Genomic DNA, 25,325 nt, shown 5'->3' on the forward strand with positions numbered 1-25,325 from the left:
AAGAAAAGCAATTTTTTGTCCATTTAAAATAACATCAAATTTATCAGAAATACAGTGTAGACATTGTTAATGTTGTAAATTACTATTGTAGTTCAAACGGCAGATTTTTTATGGATATCTACATAGGCGTACAGAGGCCCATTATCAGCAACCATCACTTCTGTGTTCACTTCTAATCAAATCAAATTTATTTATATAGCCCTTCTTACATCAGCTGATATCTCAAAGTGCTGTACAGACATCCAACATAAAACCCCAAACAGCATGCAATGCTAGAAGCAGGGTGGCTAGGAAAAACTCCCTAGAAAGGCCAAAACCTAGGAAGAAACCTAGAGAGGAACAAGGCTATGAGGGGTGGCCAGTCCTCTTCTGGCTGGGCCGGGTGGAGATTATAACAGAACATGGCCATGGTGTTCAAATGTTCATAAATGACCAGCATGGTCAAATAATAATAGTCACAGTAGTTGTCAAGGGTGCAACAAGTCAGCACCTCAGGAGTAAATGTCAGTTGGCTTTTCATAGACGATCATTAAGAGTATCTCTACCGCTCCTGCTGTCTCTAGAGAGTTGAAAACAGCAGGTCTGGGACAGGTAGCACGTCTGGTGAACAGGTCAGGGTTCCATAGCTGCAGGTAGAACAGTTGAAACTGGAGCAGCAGCACGGCCAGGTGGACTGGGGACAGCAAGGAGTCATCATGCCAGGTAGTAATTTTTTATATTTTCTGGGTCAAGGTTTGGCTTTTTCAAGAGAGGCTTTATTACTGCAACTTTTAGTGAGTTTGGTAGAGAGCCGTTTATTATGTTCAACAAGGAGGGCCAAGCACAGGAAGCAGCACTTTCAGTAGTTTAGTTGGAATAGGGTCCAGAATGCAGCTTGAAGGTTTAGAGGCCATGATTATGTTCATCATTGTGTCAACACTTGAGTGTCTCTCTTGATCCTAGGTCCTGGCAGAGTTGTGCGACTCAGGACAACTGAGCTTTGGAGGAATACGCAGATTTAAAGAGGAGTCCGTAATTCGCTTTCAAATGATCATGATCTTTCCCTCAAGCCATCCTCTCTTGGGGAATGCTGCTTTTTAGTTAGATTTGCGACAGTATCAAAAAGGAATTTCAGATTGTTCTTATTGAAGAAGCAATAAAACTGGCCTTCTTTAGACTGGTTGAGTATCTGGAGTATCAACATTTGTGGGTTTGATTACATGCTCAAAATGGCCAGAAACAAAGTACTTTCTTCTGAAACTCGTCAGCCTATTCTTGTTCTGAGAAATGAAGGCTATTCCATGAGAGAAATTGCCAAGAAACTGAAGATCTCTCACAATGCTGTGTACTACTCCCTTCACAGAACAGCGCAAACTGGCTATAACCAGAATAGAAAGAGGAGTGGAAGGCCCCAGTGCACAACTGAGCAAGAGGACAAGTACATTAGAGTGTCTAGTTTGAGAAACGGACACCTCACAAGTCCTCAACTGGCAGCTTCATTAACCTCTCTGGGATATGTGGGACGGTAGCGTCTCACCTGGCCAACAGCCAGAGAAATTGCAGGGCGCCAAAATCAAAACAACAAAAGTCTCATAATTAAAATTCCTCAAGCATACAAGTATTCTACACCATTTTAAAGATACAAATCTCGTTAATCCAGCAACAGTGTCTGATTTCAAAAAGGCTTTACCGCGGTAACACCACAAACAATTATGTTAGGTCACCACCAAGTCACAGAAAAACACAGCCATTTTTCCAGCCAAAGAGAGGAGTCACAAATAGAGAGAAAATGAATTACTAACCTTTGATGATCTTCATCAGATGACACTCATAGAACTTCATGTTACACAATATATGTGTGTTTTGTTCGATAAGGTGCATATTTCTATCAAAAAATCTCATTTCACATTGGAGCGTTACGTTCAGTATTTCTAAAACATGCGGTGATTGTGCAGAGAGCCACATCAATTTACAGAAATACTCATCATAAATGTTGATGAAAATACAAGTGTTATACATGGAATTAGAGATATACTTCTCCTTAATGCAACCCCTGTGAGATTAAAAAAAAAACGTTACGGAAAAAGCAAACCATGCAATAATCTGAGTACAGAGTTCAGACAACAAAGCAGCCAAAAGAATATCCGCCATATTGTGTAGTCAACATTAGTCAGAAATAGCATTATAAATATTCACTTACCTTTGATGATCTTCATCAGAATGCACTCCCAGGAATCCCAGTTCCACCATAAATGTTTGATTTGTTCGATAAAGTTAATCATTTATGTCCAAATAGCTTCTTTTGTTAGGGCGAATCCAAACGCACGTTCAGGTCCAGCCGAACGTCGAACAATAATTCATAAAGTTATATTACAGGCCGTAGAAACTTGTCAAACTAAGTATAGAATCAATCTTTAGGATGTTTTTATCATAAATCTTCAATAATGTTCCAACTGGAGAATTCCATTGTCTATAGAAAAGCAAAGGAACGAGCGCTAAATCTCTCGTGACCGCGCCTCACGAGCCTGTGGCACTCTGCCAGACACCTGGCTCAATCCTCTCTCATTCTCTCCCGATTCATAGTAGAAGCCTGAAACAAAGTTCTAAAGACTGTTGCCATCTAGTGGAAGCCGTAGGAAGTGCAATTTGACCCCAATTACACTGTATATTGGAATGGCAAAGAGTTGAAAAACTACAAACCTCAGATTTCCCACTTCCTGGTTGGATTTTTCTCAGGTTTTCGCCTGCCAAATGAGTTCTCTTATACTCACAGACATCATACAAACAGTTTTAGAAACTTCAGAGTGTTTTCTATCCAATACTACTAATAATATGTATATATTAGCATCTGGGACAGACTAGCAGGCAGTTTACTCTGGGCACCTTATTCATCCAAGCTAATCAATACTGCCCCTGTCACCAAGAAGTTAAATAGTACCCGCAAACACCAGTCTCAACGCCAACAGTGAAGAGCAGACTCCAGGATGCTGGCCTTTTCCAGCTACAGTCCCTGGTAGTGGGCCGCGTCGGTGGGACTATATTATCCTCAAAGCGGACAAAGAAGGTGTTTAGTTTGTCTGAAAGCAAGACTTTGGTGTCCGTGACGTGGCTGGTTTTCTTTTTGTAGTCTGTAATTGCCTGTAGACCTTGCCACCTACGTCTCGTGTCTGAGCCGTTGAATTGCAACTCCACCTTGTCCCTGTACCGGCATTTTGCTTGTTTGATTGCCTTAACCTCTCTAGGGTATGTGGGACGCTAGCGTCCCATCTGGCCAACATCCAGTGAGGTTGCAGAGTGCCAAATTCAATTACAGAAATGCTCATTATAAAAATTCTGAAAACAAAACATATTTTACATAATCTTTAAACCTAACTTCTTGTTAAACCAACCACAGTGTCATATTTATTAAATGCTTTTCGGTGAAAGCATACCTAGCCCAGAACATACCTAGCCCAGAACATAGCCCAGTTGACAAATTATTACAAACAGTAACCAGCCAAGCAGAAGCGTTACAAAACTCAGAAATAGAGATAGAAATTAATCCCTTACCTTTGATGATCTTCATATGGTGCCAATCAGAAGACATTCATTTACTCAATAAATGTTCCTTTTGTTCGATGAAGTCTCTTTATATCCAAAAACCTCCGTTTTGTTAGCGCGGTTTCTTCAGTAATCCACAGGCTCAAACTCAGTCAAAACAATCAGACAAAAAAATCCAAATTGTATCCGTAAAGTTCATAGAAACATGTCAAACGATGTATATATTCAATCCTCAGATTGTTTTTTAGCCTAAATGATCTATAATATTTCAACTGGACAATAACGTCGTCAATATAAAAAGGTAAACAAGAAATGCACATGCGCCTGAAAAAACGGTGCGACACGTTAGGGTCCCCTCGTTCAGACTGGTCTTACTCCCTCATTTATGAGAATACAAGCCTGAAACAATTTCTAAAGACGGTTGACATCTAGTGGAAGGTATAGGAACTGCAAATGGAGTCCTAAGTCAATAGATACTGTAATGGCATTGAATAGAAAACTACAAAACAAAAACAAAAACTTCCTGAATGGATTTCTCTCAGGTTTTCGTCTGCTAAATCAGTTCTGTTATACTCACAGACACTATTCTAACAGTTTTGAACCTTTAGAGTGTTTTCTATCCAAATCTACCAGTTATATGCATATCATATCTTCTGGGCCCGAGTAGCAGGCCGTTTAATTTGGGCATGCTTTTCATCCAAAATTCCGAATGCTGCCCCCTACCCTAGAGAGGTTAAGGATGGAATAACTACACTGTGTATATTCAACCATATTTCCAGAGATCTTTACATGGTTGAATACGGTGGTTCGCGCTTTCAGTTTTGTGAATGCCACCATATATCCATAGTTTCTGGTTAGGGTAGGTTTTAATAGTCACAGTGGGTACAACATCTCCAATGCACTTCCTTATAAACTCACTCACTGAGTCAGCATATAAATCAATGTTATTCTCTGAGGCTTCCCGGAACATTTCCCAGTCCGCGTGATCAAAACAATCTTGAAGCATGGATTCCGATTGGTCAGACCAGCGTTGAATGGTTCTAGTCACGGGTACATCCTGTTTGAGTTTCAGCCTGTAGGACGGTTGGATCAAAATGGAGTCGTGGTCAGATTTGCCGAAGGGAGGGTGGGGTGGTCCAGTGTATTACTCGCACGAGTGCTGCAGTCAATGTGCTGATAGAAATTAGTTAGTCTTGTTCTTAAATTAGCTTGGTTAAAATCCCTAGCTACAATACATTCAGCCTCAGGATATATGGTTTCAAGTTTACATAAAGTCCAGTAAACTTCCTTGAGGGCCATCAAGGTATCTGCTTGGGGGCTATACGCTGCTGTGACTATAATCAAAGAGAATTCTCTTGGGAGATAATGTGGTCGGCATTTGATTAAGGAATTCTAGGTCAGGTGGACAGAAGAACTTGAGTTCCTGTATGTAGTTATGATTACACCATGAATAGTTAATCATGAAGCATACACCCCCGCCCTTCTTCTTAGCAGAAAGATGTTTGTGTCTGTTGGCTTGACGCATGAAGAAACCCGTTGGCTGTACTGACTCTGAACAACATATCCCGAGAGAGCCATGCTTCCGTGAAACAGAGAATGTTACAATCTTTGCCCTAATTTCATCCACCTTGTTGTCTAGAGACTGGACATTGGAGAGTAATATACTTGGAAGCGGTGGGTGGTGTGCACGCCTACGAAGTCTGACCAGGATGCCGCTCCGTCTACCTCTCCCGCGTCGACGTTGTTTGGGGTCGGTCTCTAGGATTAGATCCAATATCAGATTCCTGGTCATAATGTTGGTAAGATGACGTCGGTCTTATATCCAAAAGTTCTTACCGGCTGTATGTAATAACACTTAAGACTTTCTGGGCTAACAATGTAAGAAATAATACATAAAAAACAAAATACTGCATATTTTCCTAAGGACTCGAAGCGAGGCGATCATCTCTGTCGGCGCCATCTTGCAATGGCCTTTTGCCGCTCTGTATCTCAAATCCATATCAAATCATATCTTGTTTTTTTTTTAATAGTTAGTATTGAGCTCAAAATGGAGAGTTGAGGAAAAAAAAGCTGAAAGCTGAGAACATCCTTTCTCCACCTAAGTTTTTTTCCCCGCATTTGGATTTTAACATTTTATATACTATCAGAACACTTATTTTTCTCTCCCGGAGCATTTTCTTTCCTTGGGAAAGGAGAGAGTGGCTCGCTCAACACAGAAGCAGGCCCCAACAAAACAGGCATAGGGGCAGGCAGGAAGACACTTTGATTACAAGAATCATGAGGATAATGTACTTTACTATTTGACCAAATCATGGTTTTAGCCTCTTAAACAAAATGGTCGCAGTCTGTAGTCCATTCTTGTGGGCTTTTCAGTACAGACATACTCTCTAACTTTCATTTTACTTCAATGAGGCCTCATCTTTTTGCGGGGTTATTTTTTACCCCTTTTTCTCCCCAATTTCATGATGTCCAATTGGTAGTTAGTCTTGTCCCATTGCTGCAACTCCCGTACGGACTCGGGAGAGGCGAAGGTCGAGAGCCGCGTATCCTCCGAAACACAACCCTGTCAAGCCACACTGCTTCTTGACACACTGCTCGCTTCACCTGGAAACCAGCCGCACCAATGTGTCAGAGGAAACACCATACAGCTGGCGGCCACTACAAGGAGTCACTAGAGCGGGATGGGACAAGGGTATCCCAGCCGGCCAAACTCTCCCGTATCCCGGATGATGCTGAGCAAATTGTGCGCCGTCACATGGGTCTCCCCGTCGTGGCCGGCTGCGACACAGCCCGGGATCGTACCCGGATCTGTAGCGTTGCCTCTAGCACTGTGATGCAGTGCTCTCTTGCTCTCTCATTCTCCTCAGCAGAGGCAAGGAGCAAGAGAATGGTGCTCGAAATCGGGGCTACAATTTGGCCAGCTGCAAAGTTATTTATCGGCTTTTCATTTATTGTATCGCCCAAAAGCCGGCAATGTGGTTGAGTTGTTCATTCTCTGAGGGGGCCTTTTGTCCATTGCTCTAGAGTTGTCTCACTGTGCCTTTGTCTGCTAAGATCTGCAGTGTGGACATCAAGCTCACTGGTCCACTCTATGTAGGCTACAAACAAGCATGCACACAGGCACACAGGCACACAGGCACACAGGCACACACACACACACACACACACACACACACACACACACACACACACACACACACACACACACACACACACACACACACACACACACACACACATGTGAGCTGGGGTACAATACATCTGATATATGTAGAAGGAAGTGTCCTTCCTGAATTTCCATTTACAAGATGAAAAGAGAGAAAAAAGGACCAATGCAGACCCACTCGCTAACAAATTACTTTTTATTTTTTACACACAACAAAACAAACTGTTATGCAGACAGAAACACACTGGTATGGAGTGTTGTCTCTTCACCATTGCCTATGTATGATTGCCTGTTACAGCCCAAGAGCTGGGCACATGGTGCGTGGTGGGACGCTTGATTGGTTTCCAGTCACACATTGAGCAGGGAAATAGTCCTGGCTAGTCCTGGCCAGGGTCATGGGGTGAGCTCAGTGGGTTAGGGAGTTACTGTAGGGTCATTAGATCTAGGCCATAGAGCCAAATTTAACCAAGAAAGAAACAAAACCAATTCCAGGACTTATCTCTACACCTGTCACGCAGCTGATGCTTTTCAAAATCTGGTGTGCTACACTGTTTAAAATTGTATTCATTCATGTGTGTCTGTTCAGATGTGTGTGTGTACAGTGTGTGTGTGTGTGTGTGTTTTGGGGTGGCAGATAGCAAAGAGGTTAAGACCGTTGGGCCAGTAACAGAACGGTTGCTGGTTTGATGCCTCTCGCCAACTAGGTTAAAAATATGTTGATGTGCCCTTAAGCAAGGCACTTTTCCTCAATTGCTCTTGTAACTCACTCTGGATAAGAGTGTCTGCTAAATGACTAAAATGTAAATGTTTTCAAATACAGTATGTGTGTATTTGCGAGTATACCATGTATTCCTGTGAGCTTCTGCCTGCGTGCCCATGGACCAGCGAGGCAGAGCAATGTTTGATGGAGGGAGATGTGAGCCTTAAGTGGTGGACAAGGGAAATTTGCACTGAGCAAATAAATGTCAAGTTAAGTGCCTGTTGAAATTGCCTCCATGTGGGAAGCAGGCTGCATCCAAGCGTTGCTGTCGGGGAGAAAATAGGAAATAAAAGGCAGAAGAACAGCAGCCATGACAGATTTCAGAAAACACTATGATAATCTCTTCAGTTTTGGATCTGCTGGATTGTCTCCAGGGCCAGAGTCCTTCCTACAGTAACACCTTAACCTGTTTAGCTAAGGTCTGTCCTTGTTTGAGCTTTGCTGCTAATGATCTTTTTCTTGTGTGTTTGTTTCGATTAGGATCGAGTACTCTGTGAATGTGTGTGTGCGTGCATTCAGCTGTATGATTGTGCATCCTAATACATGTCAGACATGCTTTTAAGTTATGTACCCAGTAGGTCCCTTAGGTCCTCTGGCACTGGCCTTTTAAGTATCCCAAAGCCTAGGACCAAGAGTCACGGAGAGGCAGCCTTGAGTTACTATGCCCCCAGCCTCTGGAATAGCCTGCCAGAGAACCCGAGGGGGGTCAAAACTGTGGACATTTTTAAAATACAGTTGAAGTCGGAAGTTTACACACACCTGAGCCTAATACATTTAAACTCAGTTTTTCACAATTCCTGACATTGAATCCGAATAAAAATTCCTTGTCTTAGGTCAGTTAGGATCACCACTTTATTTTAAGAATGTGAAATGTCAGAATAATAGTAGAGAGAATTATTTATTTCAGCTTTTATTTATTTTACCACATTCCCAGTGGGTCAGAAATGTACATACACTCAAGTAGTATTTGGTAGCATTGCCTTTAAATTGTTTAACTTGGGTCAAACGTTTCGGGTAGCCTTCCACAAGCTTCCCACAATAAGTTGGGTGAATTCTGGCCCATTCCTCCTGACAGAGCTAGTGTAACTGAGTCAGGTTTGTAGGCCTCCTTACTGTCACACGCTTTTTCAGTTCCGCCCACAAATTGTCTATGGGATTGAGGTCAGGGCTTTGTGATGGCCACTCCAATACCTTGACTTTGTTGTCTTTAAGCCATTTTGCCACAACTTTGGAAGTATGCTTGGGGTCATTGTCCATTTGGAAGACCCATTTGAGACCAAGCTTTAACTTCCTGACTGATATCTTGAGAAGTTGCTTCAATATATCCACATAATTCTCCGTCCTCATGATGCCATCTATTTGTGAAGTGCACCAGTCGCTCCTGCAGCAATGCAACCCCACAACATGATGCCTCCACCCCCGTGCTTCACGGTTGGGATGGTGTTCTTTGGCTTGCAAGCCTCCCCCTTTTTCCTCCAAACATAACAATGGTCATTATGGCCAAACAGTTCTATTTTTGTTTTATCAGACCAGAGGACATTTCTCCAAAAAGTATGATGTTTGGTCCAATGTGCAGTTTCAAACCATAGTCTGGCTTTTTATATGGTGGGTTTTGGAGCATGGGCTACTTCCTTTCTGAGCGGCCTTTCAGGTTATGTCGATATAGGACTCATTTTACTGTGGATATAGAAACTTTAGTACCTGTTTTCTCCAGCATCTTCACAGAGTCCTTTGCTGTTGTTCTGGGATTGATTTGCACTTTTCGCACCAAAGTGCGTTCATCTCTAAGAGACAGAACGCGTCTCCTTCCTTTTCTGAGTTCTTGGCTGATTTATTTGGATTCTTCCATGATGTCAAGCAAAGAGGCACTGAGTTTCAAGATAGGCCTTGAAATACATCCACAGGTACACCTCCAATTGACTCAAATGATGTCAATTAGCCTATCAGAAGCTTCTAAAGCCATGACATAATTTTCTGGAATTGTCCAAGCTGTTTAAAGGCAGACTTGCCAAAACTATAGTTTGTTAACAAGACATTTGTTGAGTGTTTGAAAAAACCATTCCAACCAGTGTATGTAAACTTCCAACTTCAACTGTTGATCTTAAAACACACCTTTTTCACTATGCTTTTTCTTAGGGTTCTTTTTAGTATTTCAATTTTTATTGCAATTTTTTTGTTATTTGTCCTCATGTTTCTGTTTTTATTTTAATTGTTTTTATTCATTTTCCCCCCTATGAAGCATTTAGCATTGCATTCATGTCTGAAATGTGCTATATAAGTAAAGCTTGAATTAATTTGATTTGATAAGTGTGCGTGTGTGCGTGTGTGTGTTTGCACTGTTGCTGTGCACGCAAAAGTGTGAAATCAAAGGTAGATACCTCTTCTTACGTGGTGAGTCTAATTAAAAGACTCCTTCCTATCAGACAGACAGACTGACACTCAACAGTCTCCCCTTCCTTTCCTGCTTCTCCTGACACCTAGGTTATATCCGTGCTCCCCTAGAACCTTGGTCCCAGAGGAGAGCGAAGTAAACAGACTCAGTTTCAGAGGTTTATTTTGGCACGGCTGTTGCCACCCTGCCATGCACGCTGTGTGGCCCAATGGGGTCATGGCATAGGTGGGTTTGTGCGAGTGAGAGGGGGAAGTTGGCTTTTTAAATAGATCCAATCTCCCATCTCAGCATTTACCTCAGCATGCTGCTCCTGTTACTGACATCAACTGATGCATGAATAGGCGAACCACACTCTCTCTCTCTCACACACACACACACACACACACACACACACACACACACACACACACACACACACACACACACACACACACACACACACACACACACACACACACACACACACACACACACACACACACACACACACACACACACACACACACACACAGAGCGATGGCACGCACCCACAGCGACCTTTAATCTTCAGACCTTCTGCCCTCTGTCACGGCTCACAGACAAAGCCGTGTTGTGGGTTCACAGAGAGTCGAACACTCTTCACACATCCTGTGTGTGTGTGTTCTGTTGTCTGGGGAAAAGCTGAGACTGTGGCAGCCTAATAGCAGATTAAGGGTCCCGAAGGACAGTGGTGCTTTTCTCTATGTCATCCCAGTCTGTGAGCGTAGGAGTGAAAGGCAGCCAAACAGACAGAAGAGAGACTGGGGAAGGAAGCCAGTGTGCTACACCCATCTTGGCACCATTACCACTTAAGCTACTTAACCAGCCAGCCCTAGCTGAGTGTTAAGTGTTCTCTGGGGAGATGGCGAGTGAGGCTGGGGGCCCCTTCTAAAGTCCCCGTGGTGCATCTTAAAATTGCTGTCATGTTCTTAAGATTAACTGAGGAAAATATTTTTGCCTTGCCCTTGTGTAAGGGGAATACAATCGGTTCCAAACACGTATCCTCACAAGGCCTTCAACAAATAGAGGGACTGAGGCGTACAAACCAGATAACACCGCTGCGGCCTTTGTGTTTGAATTGAAGTCTTCTTGAGCTGTTTTGTGGGGTTATTGTTTACAACGCCCTCTATAAGAACAAATACAGAAGGATAAAGCTCCGTCCTTGGCTGTGAAATATTCATTACTGCTACTTTATGACCCTCATACCAAGGGTTGGCCAGCCACTGAATGAAATCTGTTTTGTTATGTATAAGCACAGGACAGTGAGCATTGCCTACCTTATTTCGCTGTAACCACTGCCTGACCAGCCTTGCAAACCCTAGCAATTACGTTCTGAATCCATTTATTGACTCAAGGGGCAGATTTAACGATATATCACATCTGTTTCGATAGGCTTGTCAAAATAGTGGAGTATGTATTTACAAAGTGGCGGTTTTCCACACGGTTGCCCTTTCCAAGGTCTCCTCCTGGGTTTTGTAGAAGTTGAGTATTGGTAATAAACATGGGTCTTTGGACTGCAGTAATGACCCCTGCTTCGTAAACCAGACCATATGATCAAATGCCACCTACCACAATAATCCTCACACCTGGTACTCCTGACTCCCCTCAGTCTAGTCTGCTTTCAATTCTCTTCCTGCATTTTGAGGACCTTGTCTTAGTATTTGAGTCAAGGCTGCCTGATTGTCTTGACAAACAGGGTCAAATTAAGGGTTGATGGAGTCATCCACACACCTGACTATTGTTTAATAGCACTTATTCAGTTTAGCGTATTTTTCAAGCCTCTGTAAAGTCCTACTGTAGCTGTCCTCTCTGTCTTTCAGTAGCGTTCAAGGTGTTCTCTAGCTGGGCTGTCTGTAGCCGTCTAACTCCCCTGCTGTTCAGAACACAGACAGACAGACACAAGGCCCCTGCCCCTGAGCAGAGAGGTATCGTCAGATAGGGCTATCTGGGGAAATCACCTCATCATATCAAGGGAGAGGACAGCAGCACACAGTACTGTCACCCCTGATACTACCTCTACAAACAGCCTCTCAGGACACCTTTCCCTGACACGCCCAAAATAACCCTCAGTGATGATGTTATTAACAGTCTGTGATGGCTTTGGCAAAGTGACAGATACCTTGTTAAGCTCATTGTTCTATGTCTTCTATTCTTCTCCCCCTTCTCTCTTATTGTTGCAGTTGCGACTCCGAGAACCGTTACCTTGGCAACCCCCTCAGAGGGACGTGCTACTGTAAGTATCCCGCCGCTGCAGTCACACCTGAGTCTCCATTGCATCTTTGTCCTCCAGATGTTGCCGTGGTCCTGATCAGTTGCAGCATACCACACATCTGCACATCTCTTTGACCTTTGCCGCGAAGTGAGTTGGCTAAGCAGATGGAAGCTTTTAGTCTGTGCCAGGCAGTATGGCAGCAATCGACTGTAAATTTGTCTGGTTCTAAACTTGATTTGAAAGATTTGTAGCTGGAGATGGTAGCAGGGTTTAGAGGGGCTTCTGTCTCCAGATGTCAGTGTCAGATCACTGGCCTCATATTGATTTTACTCATTTGCAGCAAATTGGTGGTTTTTCAAGTTAAAGTACATGGGGGAATATTTTACTCAAAACAGATGCTGGCATCAGCCGGTGGAATTTGGTCCACTGACCAGGGTTGTAAGGGTAGCTGTTTTGGACAAAGTTCAAGTACTGTCACTTCCAATAGTAATCCTGTTGAGTGTAGTCATGCATGAATGTAGTTCTATGAGAGATGTTGTCAATTAAATACTAAATACACCTCTGCTGTTTTCAACCAAAATCTCAGCGATCACTGTCTCATTGCCTGCATCCGTAATGGGTCAGCGCTCAAGCGACCTCCATTCATCACTGTCAAACGCTCCCTGAAACCCTTCAGCAAGCAGGCCTTTCTAATCGACCTGGCCGGGGTATCCTGGAAGGATATTGACCTCATCCCGGCAGTAGAGGATGCCTGGTTGTTTAAAAAAATGCCTTCCTCACCATCTTAAATAAGCATGCCCCATTCAAGAAATGTATAACCAGGAACAGATATAGCCCTTGGTTCTCTCCAGACCTGAATGCCCTTAACCAACACAAAACCATCCTATGGTGTTCTGCATTAGCATCGAACAGCCCCCGTGATATGCAACTTTTCAGGGAAGTTAGAAACCAATATACACAGGCAGTTAGAAAAGCCAAGGCTAACTTTTTCAAGCAGAAATCTGTTTCCTGTAACACAAACTCAAAAAAGGTACAGTAAAGTCCATGGAGAATAAGAACACCTCCTCCCAGCTTCCCACTGCACTGAGGATAGGAAACTCTGTCACCACCGATAAATCCACTATAATTGAGAATTTCAATACGCATTTCTACGGCTGGCCATGCTTTCCACCTGGCTACCCCCTAGAGTTCAGTGTGTCAAATCAGAGGGCCTGTTGTCCAGGCCTCTGGCAGTCTCTATGGGGGTGCCACTGGGTTCAATTCTTGGGCCGCCTCTCTTCTCTGTATACATGAATGATGTCGCTCTTGCTGATGGTGAATCTCTGATCCACCTTTACGCAGGCGACACCATTCTTTATACTTCTGGCCCTTCTTTGGACACTGTGTTAACAACCCTCCAGACGAGCTTCAATGCCATACAACTCTCCTTCCGTGGCCTCCAAATGCTCTTAAATACAAGTAAAACTAAATGCATGCTCTTCAACCGATCGCTGCCTGCACCTGCCCGCCCGTCCAGCATCACTACTCTGGACGATTCTGACTTAGAATATGTGGACAACTACAAATACCTAGGTATCTGGTTAGACTGTAAACTCTCCTTCCAGACTCACATCAAACATCTCCAATCCAAAGTTACATCTGGAATTGGCTTCCTATTTCGCAAACAAAGCATCTTTCACTCATGCTGCCAAACATACCCTCGTAAAACGGACCATTCTACAGATCCTCGACTTCGGCGATGTCATTTACAAAATAGCCTCCAATGCCCTACTCAATAAATTGGATGCAGTCTATCACAGTGCCATCCGTTTTGTCACCAAAGGCCCTGCGACCTGTACTCTCTCGTTGGCTGGCCCTGGCTTCATACTCGTCGCCAAACCCACTGGCTCCAGGTCATCTACAAGACCCTGCTCGGTTAAGTCCCCCCTTATCTCAGCTCGCTGGTCACCATAGCAGCACCCACCTGTAGCACGCGCTCCAGCAGGTTTATCTCTCTGGTCACCCCCAAAACCAATTCTTCCTTTGGCCGCCTCTTCTTCCATTTCTCTGCTGCCAATGACTGGAACAAACTGCAAACATCTCTGAAACTGGAAACACTTATCTCCCTCACTAGCTTTAATAAGCACCAGCTGTCAGAGCAGCTCACATATTACTGCACCTGTACATAGCCCATCTATAATTTATCCCAAACAACTACCTCATCCTCTACTGTATTCATTTATTTATTTTGCTCCTTTGCACCCCATTATTTCTATTTCTACTTTGCACATTCTTCCACTGCAAATCTACCATTCAAGTGTTTTACTTGCTATATTGTATTTACTTCGCCACCATAGCCTTTTTTTGCCTTTAACTCCCTTATCTCACCTAATTTTCTCACATCGTATATAGACTTATTTTTCTACTGTATTATTGACTGTATGTTTGTTTTACTCCATGTGTAACTCTGTGTTGTTGTATGTGTCGAACTGCTTTGCTTTATCTTGGCCAGGTCGCAATTGTAAATGAGAACTTGTTCTCAACTTGCCAACCTGGTTAAATAAAGGTGAAATAAATAAAAAAATAAATAAAAAAAATGTAATGTTGATGCTAGTAGTCATAATTGCTTAGGTCAGGAAATCATCAAGTATCCCTTTGTTCAGAACAAATGCCAACATTTTTTGTCAAAGCAATGCTTTCACTTACCTAGTTCAAAACCAACCATGTACTGTACATATACCACACACTACATGTAGTTTTAACATTTGTTTCAATAGTTGATATTCAGAGCTATTAAAAAACACGAAACACCCACCATAAAAAAAAACTGTGGACTGTCCTTTAAGTTCTTTAAAGGAAGAAGAGCAACCAGAGCTCTAGAACAACACAACCCTTCACAACATCAAAACACATCCAGATATATAGAAAACAAATCTCTATCTAAAAACACCAATCGGTACTGTCAACTATTGTTCTGTATTTGTATTGTCAGATTCTAACCAGGTTTAGAAAGGTTAAGTACATGCACCGGCATCACTCACTGTCGCCCCCACTGTCTTCTGTTACTCATGATAGATTGTCTGTTCAGCTGACTGGCATTATGTCTGAGTAAGGAGGGCACTAGGTGGCACCCTCGCTGTACAGTGTACCCACAGTTACCAGGAGGCAGTGGAGGACGTGGCTGTGGAGATCACTCCCAATCACTATGGTCACTCTGAGAGGTGTCTATCCGCCTATCTCTGTTTGGCTACGGACTGTGTCCCCTGAGGGACATGTCATATCCTGATCGTTCCCCTGCATCGGTTGAGAGGGTTCAAAGTCATTAGGGAGCAAATGGACAAGCTATCTGCTCGGTCTGTTTGAACATGGCCAAACAAGCACACGAATACTCTAAATGGCGCATTAGAAATACATTTGTTTCCTGTGTTCCTTTATCATACGCTATTCTATCAAATAGAAAAGTGGCTGTAAATCATCTATTAGCATGCTATTCAGATCTCACGGTGGACATGGAGGACAAATAAGAGCTCTATTTGAGGTCTGTGAGAAAGTGGGACTGATTTTCCTCCTACATGGCATTTCAAATCTCCATAACAGGCAGGGTCATCAGCAAAGCTGTCGTTCACCTCAGAGGACTGAAAGGTCAGCCATGTTTGATGACTGATAGTGTTTTCCATTATGTCACGAGCGCAAAAACTTAGGCTCAAAGGTTAAGCCCCACTTAAGTGCTACAATTATGTCATAACCAATCAAGATTCAAAGCTTTTATTTTATCATGCTGTTTAGCTAATGGCTAGCTATTGTGAGTCAAGCCCTGCCTTTCCTAGAAGCATTACCAGTGCAGATGTGTAGGATTTGTTGGACATATAGGATGTGCGGATGTCTAAGCTGGGATGTGGATGTGAAGGTTAAAGAGACTAATTGGGCCAATTATGCCTAATGAATCAGGGCGACTGAAGGGTAGCACACACGTCCTTCTGGGAACTGAGTGTGACATCCTCTATTTGAAGGGATTGATGTTTACTTTGCACGTTCATTACATACTAATTATTTAACCAATTGTGACAAGGCAGAAATCTAGCACAATGACACGAATAATGATAGTGAGAGTAATGATGATGAGGAATGACATTTTATTAATGGAGATGTTGCTACTGTACTATTCTAACTACTAGTACTTCTACAACTACTTTATGGCTTCAATATGTACTTCTACTACTAATAATAGTACTTAGTAATTACTAATGGTAGGCCTAATACTACCTACCATTGGAAACTGATCTAGGTCATTCTTCCAATCAACGTGAAAATACATTGGATTTGAAAAAAAGTATGAAGGGAAAGGGGGATACCTCATCAGTTGTATAACTGAATGCCTTCAACTGAAATGTGTCTTCCACATTTAACCCCTCATGTGACCAGTACTGTTTTCATCTCATTTCAACCAGAGTTGTAAACATTGAAATTAGGGTAAAACTTCACCTTAAATTCTTTGACTTAACCTGACTAACAGGTAGTTACATCAATCTAATATCAACATAATCATCAGAACTATGTATATGTAGAAATTGCGTAGACAAATTTGACATAGAAATGTTAAATATTTTTCATCCTATATTTAATATACTGTATGGTGGTCTGTGTAATGGCATATACAATGTCAACCACTACTCAACCTCATCATAAATTGATTAATTTACTTAAGTCCAAGTATTTAAGTAGAAATTTTTACAATTCTGGTTGAAATGAGTTGAAAACATGTCACAATACGTTGACAAATTACAATGAAACAACGTTGATTCAACCAGTGTGTGCCCAGTGGGTCCCCACTGGAATGTAATCATGGCTGATGCTAATGAGGAAGCTGGTCGTCAGTGGCTGACCAGGTTAGTGTGGGTAATGAGTTGCCCTCACAGTGGATCAGTGTCAGCTAGAAGGCCCTAATAAGAAGGAGCCACCAAGTGTGTCCCAGCCCCGCCACCCGCCATTACCAGCCTCAAACCCTCAAGCCCCTTATCATGAGAGGATCAGGCACTCTGCACTAAACACTATCTGACAGGCACTCTGCGCAGACGCCTAACCAGTGTCAGATAGATACAGTGAGAGAGATACTCTCCCCAGACGCAAGCACGGAGGCTTCTCTGTGCTGATAATCTCTACTTGCTAATTGTAGACTGGCTGTGTAGACTATGGTCTTGAACCTCGGTGTTGTCACGAAGAGTGTCTGTTCGACTCGACTAAGGGAATAATCTCCATTTAAACTAATTTTAGTTATACTGAGCAGACAACTTAATTGTACAATAGATGTCTGAGCATTGTCAGTCAGGCAGTTGGCACAGACAGCTGAGTAGTACCATCAGACAAGCTGAGTATTACCATGAGACAAGCACATGTTCATAGCTATTTTACAGAAGAAACCTCCATTATAGGTGTCACTTTACCTGGGGGTCCAGAATAATCAAGGAAACCGCTTCTTCTGAGCAAGTGTCCCGAGTGTAAATTCTCAATAGCTCGGTTTCCACGCATTTTCCCACCGGAGCTATGGTTCATGTTGCAGATAAAAAGGGTGTGTATGATGATGGTGCATATGAACAGAACGTTTGTGGTTAAATTCCCACGTACCAAATAAAATAAATAAGTCAAGTTAAAAGGGTTTCCAGCGGGTTTTCAACTCTACTGATGGTTTTGTCACAAAACATGTTGCGTTATATAGCGAATGTGCCTCCTCTGGTCTTGGCATGTGCACTAAAGTCAGCAGCTCACATATACAATGCAGGTAGGTTAGCCCACATGATGAGATTAATATGGACAAAAGAGTAAGATCATTTTTTTATTAGTCAAACGGCAGCCAAGCATTGATCATCATGTCATCAGAATAAGACCCTCAATGTTAATTGGATGGGAGCATCAAGCTCATCACTGTGCACTTGTCACCACCCTGTGAAGTAGCCTGATAAACTGCATGCTTTCCCGAGTCGTAGTGGGAGGACTACACAACATATCATTGCGACACTCCAAGTTTACCGCATGATGGTTCTTTTTTCAGTATTTGCGCATAAAGGCATTCCCACCGCCATTTCTGGCAGAATTAATTAGACATAAAGAAGGGGAAAGGGGATACCTAGTCAGTTGCACAACTGAATTCATTCAACTGAAATGTTTCTTCCACATTTAACCAACCCCTCAAAAGCCCAGGTTGACATCTATTGTCTTGTCCTGGAGGCAGAACTGAACAATTTCCCCTTAGATAGGCAAGCTGCAAAGTCTAAATAGGCTATACTGTAAAAATTCATGAAAACAAAAATGTGCTTTTTGGTCTTAATTTAATTTAGGCATTTGGGTTAGCAGGGTGGTTAAGGTAAGGTTGTAGGACTTTGTGACGGTGCCAGCTAATGACCACAATGCAGAGCTGCCTCCAGAACAAGATTCATGACGAAAAACTCTAACCTACACAAAAAGAACCCACCTTGTCGTTACATTTTCTTTAATGTACTTTACTTGCGTAAAAAGGTTGGATGGAAACCTGGTTATTGGTGTTTTTTAACTAATTGCTTTCCCTCTGTACTAAGGCTATACATGCATTTATTTGTCTTTGAAGAAAGTGTTTCAAATGCAAGGTAATGAATAGTAACAGGCATTAAATGAAATCTCCAAGTGCATCCTGTATCACTGATATTGAATAGGGCATCATGCTGTTTCAACTTACTGGATGCAGACTTCTAAATATGAAATGACTTTACAGGTGAGATTTTGCTCTTTCTTTTAGATTCTGAATAAAGTTACAGTATGCTAAAACCATGACTTGTCTATAGCAACTTTAGTCTTGTGTAGCTCATTTGATGCTTACATTACCTTATTTAAGTTATATTTGTAAGGTCAAATGTGTGCCCAATGAACATGTTCACATTTATGTAATGTATGCAAATAATTTAGATTATCCGAGGAGAAATTGTTTTGTTATTTCTCTGATGGGAGTTTTAATTTGCACTTGTTGCTTTTGCGTCACAGTGGCAAATATTATATCAGGCATGAAATCTAACATATTGAAACATGTTAGATGTTGAAAAGGATTGTGCAACTTGACAAGTCTTCCACTGATGTCATTGTTTTCAGCAGGGATTCTTTGAGTGGGCACGGCATTTGTCTAAGTTTACTGTACATTAATAAGCACCATACACTGGTACCAAACACCCTAGAAACCTCACAATGTATTTTTGAATTTCTCTGCACTTCTGTGTCCTCTTTACAGAGCATGTAGAACTGTTTGAAGTTTACAGAAGACCCTTATGGGATAAACAACACACAGCAACGTGTGTGCCCGAAGCGGGAGGGAGAAAGAGTCACGCATTGGCTTTGATCTGATATCTGCTAATTCCTTTAATTCGGCATGGCGACTAAACAAAATGCAACTGTTTGTCGAACATAATTTCCTTTCGTCTCGCTAAGGCTTGAAATGTGCGTTCTGAAAGGAAGTCAAATGAAGTCCTCTCTGAACTCAGCAGGAGTATTATTTTGTCGAGTTAGAACGATGATAAACAATTGTTTGTTCTTCTCACGTGGCTGATAAACAGCAGTTCATAGAAGCCGTGAAATGGGGAAGTGAATGGCACAGTGTGAGCTTCTGAGACATGTAGTGCATTCAGCTGTCATTGACTAACTATGAAAATGGCATTTCCTCATAGTGAGTGGGGTTTGGTTGTGATGGTCATTGTGTTTATAGGCTTTGTAGGATGCACAACTCCAGTCCACAAGGACTGTATCCCTGCGTTTTCAAATGGTCCCTGGCACTGAATTGATGAGTTCATATCATTGAATGCCCAGAGAGTGCACATACCTGGCCCCCTATGTCTGATCAAATTGCAAAAAAGGAAAACCAGCAGGACCTGCAACCACTTGAGGACCGGAGTTGGGTGCATTGGGTTGCACATTTTGGGGAATATTCAGAGGTGGAAACTTGCCGTGGGAATTAACAGGAATATGTGGGATTAACTGGAATAAATGCAAATTAATATCATTTAAATGTAGATGTTTTTTATATTGGATATATTTACTATATCATATTTTTTTTTACTTAAGAAGAAATTCTTATTTTCAATGACAACCCACTGTTCCTAGGCTAACTGCCTGTTCGGGGGCAGAACGACAGATTTGTACCTTCTCAGCTCAGGGATTTGAACTTGCAACCTGTGGGTTATTAGTCCAACGCTCTAACCACTAGGCTACCCTGCCACCCCAATATGGAGACAGAAACAGAAACATTTTAGTAGACATAATTGCAAATTATTAAATCCTTCCAATAGAAAAAACCCCAAAACATTTTAGTTACGAATTGAACTTTAATTAAATGAGTTGACTCTTCACATGTGATGATTTCACTGAACAACAAAAGAAAGGGAATGTCTAATGATCCCCAATGATCCATCACATCTCCCCAAAATGTTTTCAACATCTGTAAAATTATAGTCTAGAAACTAAAGCTTTGGTTGTCGTCCTCTCAGGCTTCCATGTCTTCTCCCTGGACCTCCTCAATGTCCACCTCTTGAACATTAGACTCTGAGGCCTCATCTTCACTGTCACTTTCCAACCTTGTTGAGGATGTCTCGTTGTCAGGCTCAAAAAGCCCAAAATTTGCCTGGATGGCCACCAAATGTTCAACCCTTGTATTCGTCAGCCTGTTGCGTGCTTTGGTGTGTGTGTTCCCAAACAAGGGCCAGTTGCACTCTGAGGCGGCTGATTTTGGTGGGATTTGGAGGATGATGGAGGCAACCGGGGAAAAAGCCTCAGATCCACAAAGTCCCTTCCACCAGGTGGCTGATGAGATATGTTGGCACGGCTGCGATATTACATCTCCATCCCAAAGCCCTTGCTTGGAAGTGTACTTCGCCATACTGCCAAGAAACTTGCCCTCATCCAGGCCAAGGTGGCGAGACACGGTAGTGATGACACCATAGGTCTTGCTGATCTCTGCACCAGAGAGGATGCTCTTGCCAGCATACTTGGGGTCCAACATGTACGCTGCGGCATGTATGGGCTTCAGGCAGATATCTTCACGTTTTTCAGAACTGCAGTTTCTTCTTCTGCAGTACGTATTTCTTCTCTTACATCTGCAAGCAGAGTATGAACATCAGACAGGATGGCATTGTCTCCATCAATCCATGCAATGGCTACTGCTATAGGTTTCAGGAGTTTCAGGCTGCTTACCACACTCTCCCAAAATACATAATCCAGGAGGATCCTCTTGATGGGGCTGTCCATATCTGCAGACTGCGATATGACCATTTCTTGGAGACACGTTCCCCTCCAGGAGACTGTGAAACATGATGACAACACCACCACAACAGGTGTTGCTGGGCAGCTTCAATGTGGTGCTCTTATTCTTCTCACTTTGCTTGATGAGGTAGATTGCTGCTATAACTTGATGACCCTTCACATACCTAACCATTTCCTTGGCTCTCTTGTAGTGTATCCATTGTTTTCAGTGCCACAATGTCCTTGAGGAGCAGATTCAATGAATGAGCAGCACAGCCAATGGGTGTGAAGTGAGGGTAGGACTCCTCCACTTTAGACCAAGCAGCCTTCATGTTCACCTCATTATCTGTCACCAGTGAAAATACCTTCTGTGGTCCAAGGTCATGGATGACTGCCTTTGGCTCATCTGCAATGTAGAGACCGGTGTCTGTTGTCCCTTGTGTCTGTGCTCTTATAGAATACTGGTTGAGGGGTGGAGATCATGTATTTAATTATTCCTTGCCCACGAACATTCGACCACCCATCAGAGATGATTGCAATACAGTCTGCTTTCTCTATGATTTGCTTGACCTTCACTTGAACTCCATTGAGCTCTGCATCCAGCAAATGCTACGCCATCTTGAATCCACGATGGCGTAGAGCTAAGACGTGTGTTGTTTTGGCTCATGTAATATGAATTTTGTTTCTTTTTTTTGTTGTTGTATATATTTCAATATATTTCAATCTCTTTTTTCCATTTTCGAATCAAATATACCTTCCTGCAACCGTCCTCACCCAATGTGGTACGGATCTGCAATTTTTTAAAACTTTATAACTGGAACCTCCATCAGAAGCTAGCCATCAGCAGCTAGCCAGCTAATTAGCTGCTAGCTATTTCGTCATTGTTAGCCACTGCTAGCGGTCTTTAGCTCAGATACCAGCCGCTTTAGCCCGGATAATACCTGCCAGTCTGCACAGTGCGATATCTGCCCTGAGCATATCGGACTGCTTTTCTCCACTATATCACCAGATACCTGCCGCAAGCTAACTAGCAGCTACTGAGTGGCTATTGTGGCTAACTCCCTTGGCCAGAAACAAGCACCAGTTAGCCTCGAGCTAGCCTCCTGCTAGACCCATCTCCCGGCTAGCCAACGAAGTACTCCAACTACAATACATCTCTTGCCAATTGGCCTGGACCCTTTGTCGACACGGAGCCCCGCTGATCCATCACGACTGGTCTGCTGACGTAATTCGGCCGATGTGCTCTCAACTGGCCTCTGCGTCGTGGATGTCGGTGAAGACCCACCTGCTTGCCCTGGCCCGCTAGCTTTCTGAACACAGTGTCTCCCACTCGCCTTGCTTAGTAATGGCTCCCTGTTTCATCTATTGCTGCTCATTGGACGCTATGATCACTCGGCTACAGAGCTGATGCCTGCTGGACTGTTCATTAACACGGTACTTAATTTTGTTTATCTGTTGGCCCCAGCCTCGAACTCAGGACCTGTGTGTAGCTAACTGACCCGCTCTGCCCATTCATCGCCATTTATCCATTGTTTTTGTCTTAGCTACCCGTTGCTTTCTTACCCGTTGTCTTAGCTCTCCCAATCAACACATGACTGCTTTATGCCTCTCTCTTATGTCAATATGCCTTGTATACTGTTGTTAAGGGTAGCTCTCATTGTTTTGTTTACTGCGGAGCCCCTAGTCCCGCTCAAAATGCCGTAGATAGATAGATAGCTCCTTTGTCCCACCCCCCACACATGCGAGACCTCACCTAACTTAACTGGTGCCTCCAGAGATGGAACCTCTCTCATCGTCACTCAATCCCTAGGTTTACCTCCTCTGTTCTCGCACCCTACCATACCCTTGTCTGTACGTTATGCCCTGAATCTACGTACACAGCTTTTCCTTCTGCATTAGCTGTAGTGAAATGTCTCCACACATCAGGTAGTGCCTTGTCATTTTCCTGTAAAGATTAGAAAAAAATGAGTAAAAAACCCCAAATACAATTCCATGTAAATAGTTAAGCAGTGGGATTAAACAACTCCTTTGTAAGATACATGTTTTAAAATGAAACATGGAAACAAATTAATTAACCCTGCTCAGTTAGCAGGCTCAAGCAAGCTAAAACCCACATGGTAGCAAAAACTAACTATCAGAAATTGTTAACAAGTTAGAAATTATTTAAACACACTTTGCTGTAGGCTACTATTTACTAGTTAACAAAAAATAATGTATGTCGTATAAAATATATTCACACCACCCAGTATTGTAATCAAGACTAGAAATCATGTAGTCCTTGGCTCAGACAGTGTAGTAGTGTGTGCTCAATCTCATTAGTGTGCAAGATCTTGAGAATCAGCTGTACATGTGATGGAAGAATGCACTGTGTATGCAGAGGGTTGGAATTCCATTGAATTGGGGATTGGGGATAGTTTAACCAAAATATGCCACAAGAACTTGAATTGCCTTATGTGTATCCCACAAAAAAGGTTCACTATTTTGTTTTTTATGAATTTAAGCACAATTCCCCAAATTCCAGGGCTTAACATCCCGTGGCAAATTTCCAGTTTCTGACCCTTTGCAACCCTAGTTGTGCACCCCTGGTGGAACCTGAACTCCTCTGAATAGTTAATAACAGTGATCTGAAGGGGTTAGTGAACCGTCCTGCTGAGCATATTGACAATCCAATAGAGACCGTCTCCCACATGGCTCCTCCTAGACTGTACCCTTTGAATCAAGGGCTGTCTTCTGAATGGAATCAGACAAGGTGACCTTCCTAGAGTCCTGCTGTGGTCCAGATGGTAAATGTTCCAAATCCCAGCATTACAGCCCATTGTGGCTCAGACAATGAGGCCCTGTCATTGAATAGGACAAACGTTTATAAAAATAGAACGGGCATTGAATCCCAGTGAATACTTTCTATTAGCCGTACACCCATGTCATATTGATCTTCCTCTACTCTTGTTTCCTAGTACAGCTTGTGCTGATTGAAATACTGCATTATTGATATGAAAAGGAAGGCAGTCACTTGCACTTGTTGTGGTCTGATTCCTGGGCAACTCTTCCGCTGGGAGTTGTTCTGACTCTGTGTCCCTGCACTTTAAGAATACATCCCTAATCTTCTGTTTGTCTCCCTGTCCCTGCAGACAACCTGCTGATTGACTACCAGTTCACCTTCAGCCTTCTCCAGGAGGATGACCACCACTACACCGCCATCAACTTCATGGCCACCCCTGAACAGGTCAGTAACCACACAGAGGGCTCCCTCAGTCATCCTGCGGGACGGTCTCATGTAGCCTTTCTGTTATGTATGTCATGCATCGATTATGTAAAGAAGAGAAAACCCACATAAGTATTATTCCAAGTCATCATAATGTTGGTGTGGAATACACGTGTTCGACCTCGTTTTGTGGTCATATTTTACAGAGCAACAAGAACTTGGACATGTCGATCAATGCATCCAACAACTTCAACCTCAACATCACCTGGTCTATTGGATCAACAGGTAACTTGTCTTAGCTGATCATTTCGCCATAGTTTGGATCGGTATGTACTGTAGTAAATGTCAGTGTTTATTTGACTGTTTGACAACATTGATTGTGACTGACCACCTAGCTATAGTCACTAAGGTGGATATAACCCATTCAGCATCATACAGTGTACACCCCCGTGCACTACAGAATCCATTATAGGACATTTTAATACTGTACTAGTCACCTGAGATGGTAAAAATAAAATGTACAATCTCTGATGTACAGAATCTCACTCTATTTGTCATCTTACCCAGAGGGAATGGTGCCTTTGTTGTTCTGCTCAGTGTCTCTCATTAGACAATAATGTCTGTAGAGGAATATGCCCCTTTTGAGAAATGCAGTGGAGATATTTTTAATTATGGCATTAGGGCATTTTTTATGTGTTTTTGTGTGATTTCAATTAAGATAAAACCTTGCCCAGACTGTTCCCATGTTAAGGACCCAGAACTCTTTTTTTTTTACATTTCATTTTAAAATGTTTTACTTAATTTGAGAGGAAACTTTAGGGCTTCAGA

At 42.7% G+C, this 25,325-nt stretch overlaps 1 protein-coding gene across 3 annotated transcripts in view; it reads left to right on the forward strand.

Annotated features, from left to right (window-relative positions):
• LOC118399482 (attractin-like protein 1) overlaps positions 1 to 25,325 on the forward strand; it is a 340,601-nt gene that overhangs the window by 140,110 nt on the left and 175,166 nt on the right. For all 3 annotated transcript variants that reach the window (XM_035795604.2, XM_035795612.2, XM_035795619.2), the window contains 3 exons: positions 12,036 to 12,088; positions 24,424 to 24,518; positions 24,704 to 24,782. In XM_035795604.2, coding sequence (XP_035651497.1) covers positions 12,036 to 12,088; positions 24,424 to 24,518; positions 24,704 to 24,782 — 227 coding nt within the window. The remainder of the gene's footprint in view (positions 1 to 12,035; positions 12,089 to 24,423; positions 24,519 to 24,703; positions 24,783 to 25,325) is intronic.

Source organism: Oncorhynchus keta, chromosome 2 (genome assembly GCF_023373465.1).
Source record: "Oncorhynchus keta strain PuntledgeMale-10-30-2019 chromosome 2, Oket_V2, whole genome shotgun sequence".
In the NCBI taxonomy this organism is placed as follows: Eukaryota; Metazoa; Chordata; class Actinopteri; order Salmoniformes; family Salmonidae; genus Oncorhynchus; species Oncorhynchus keta.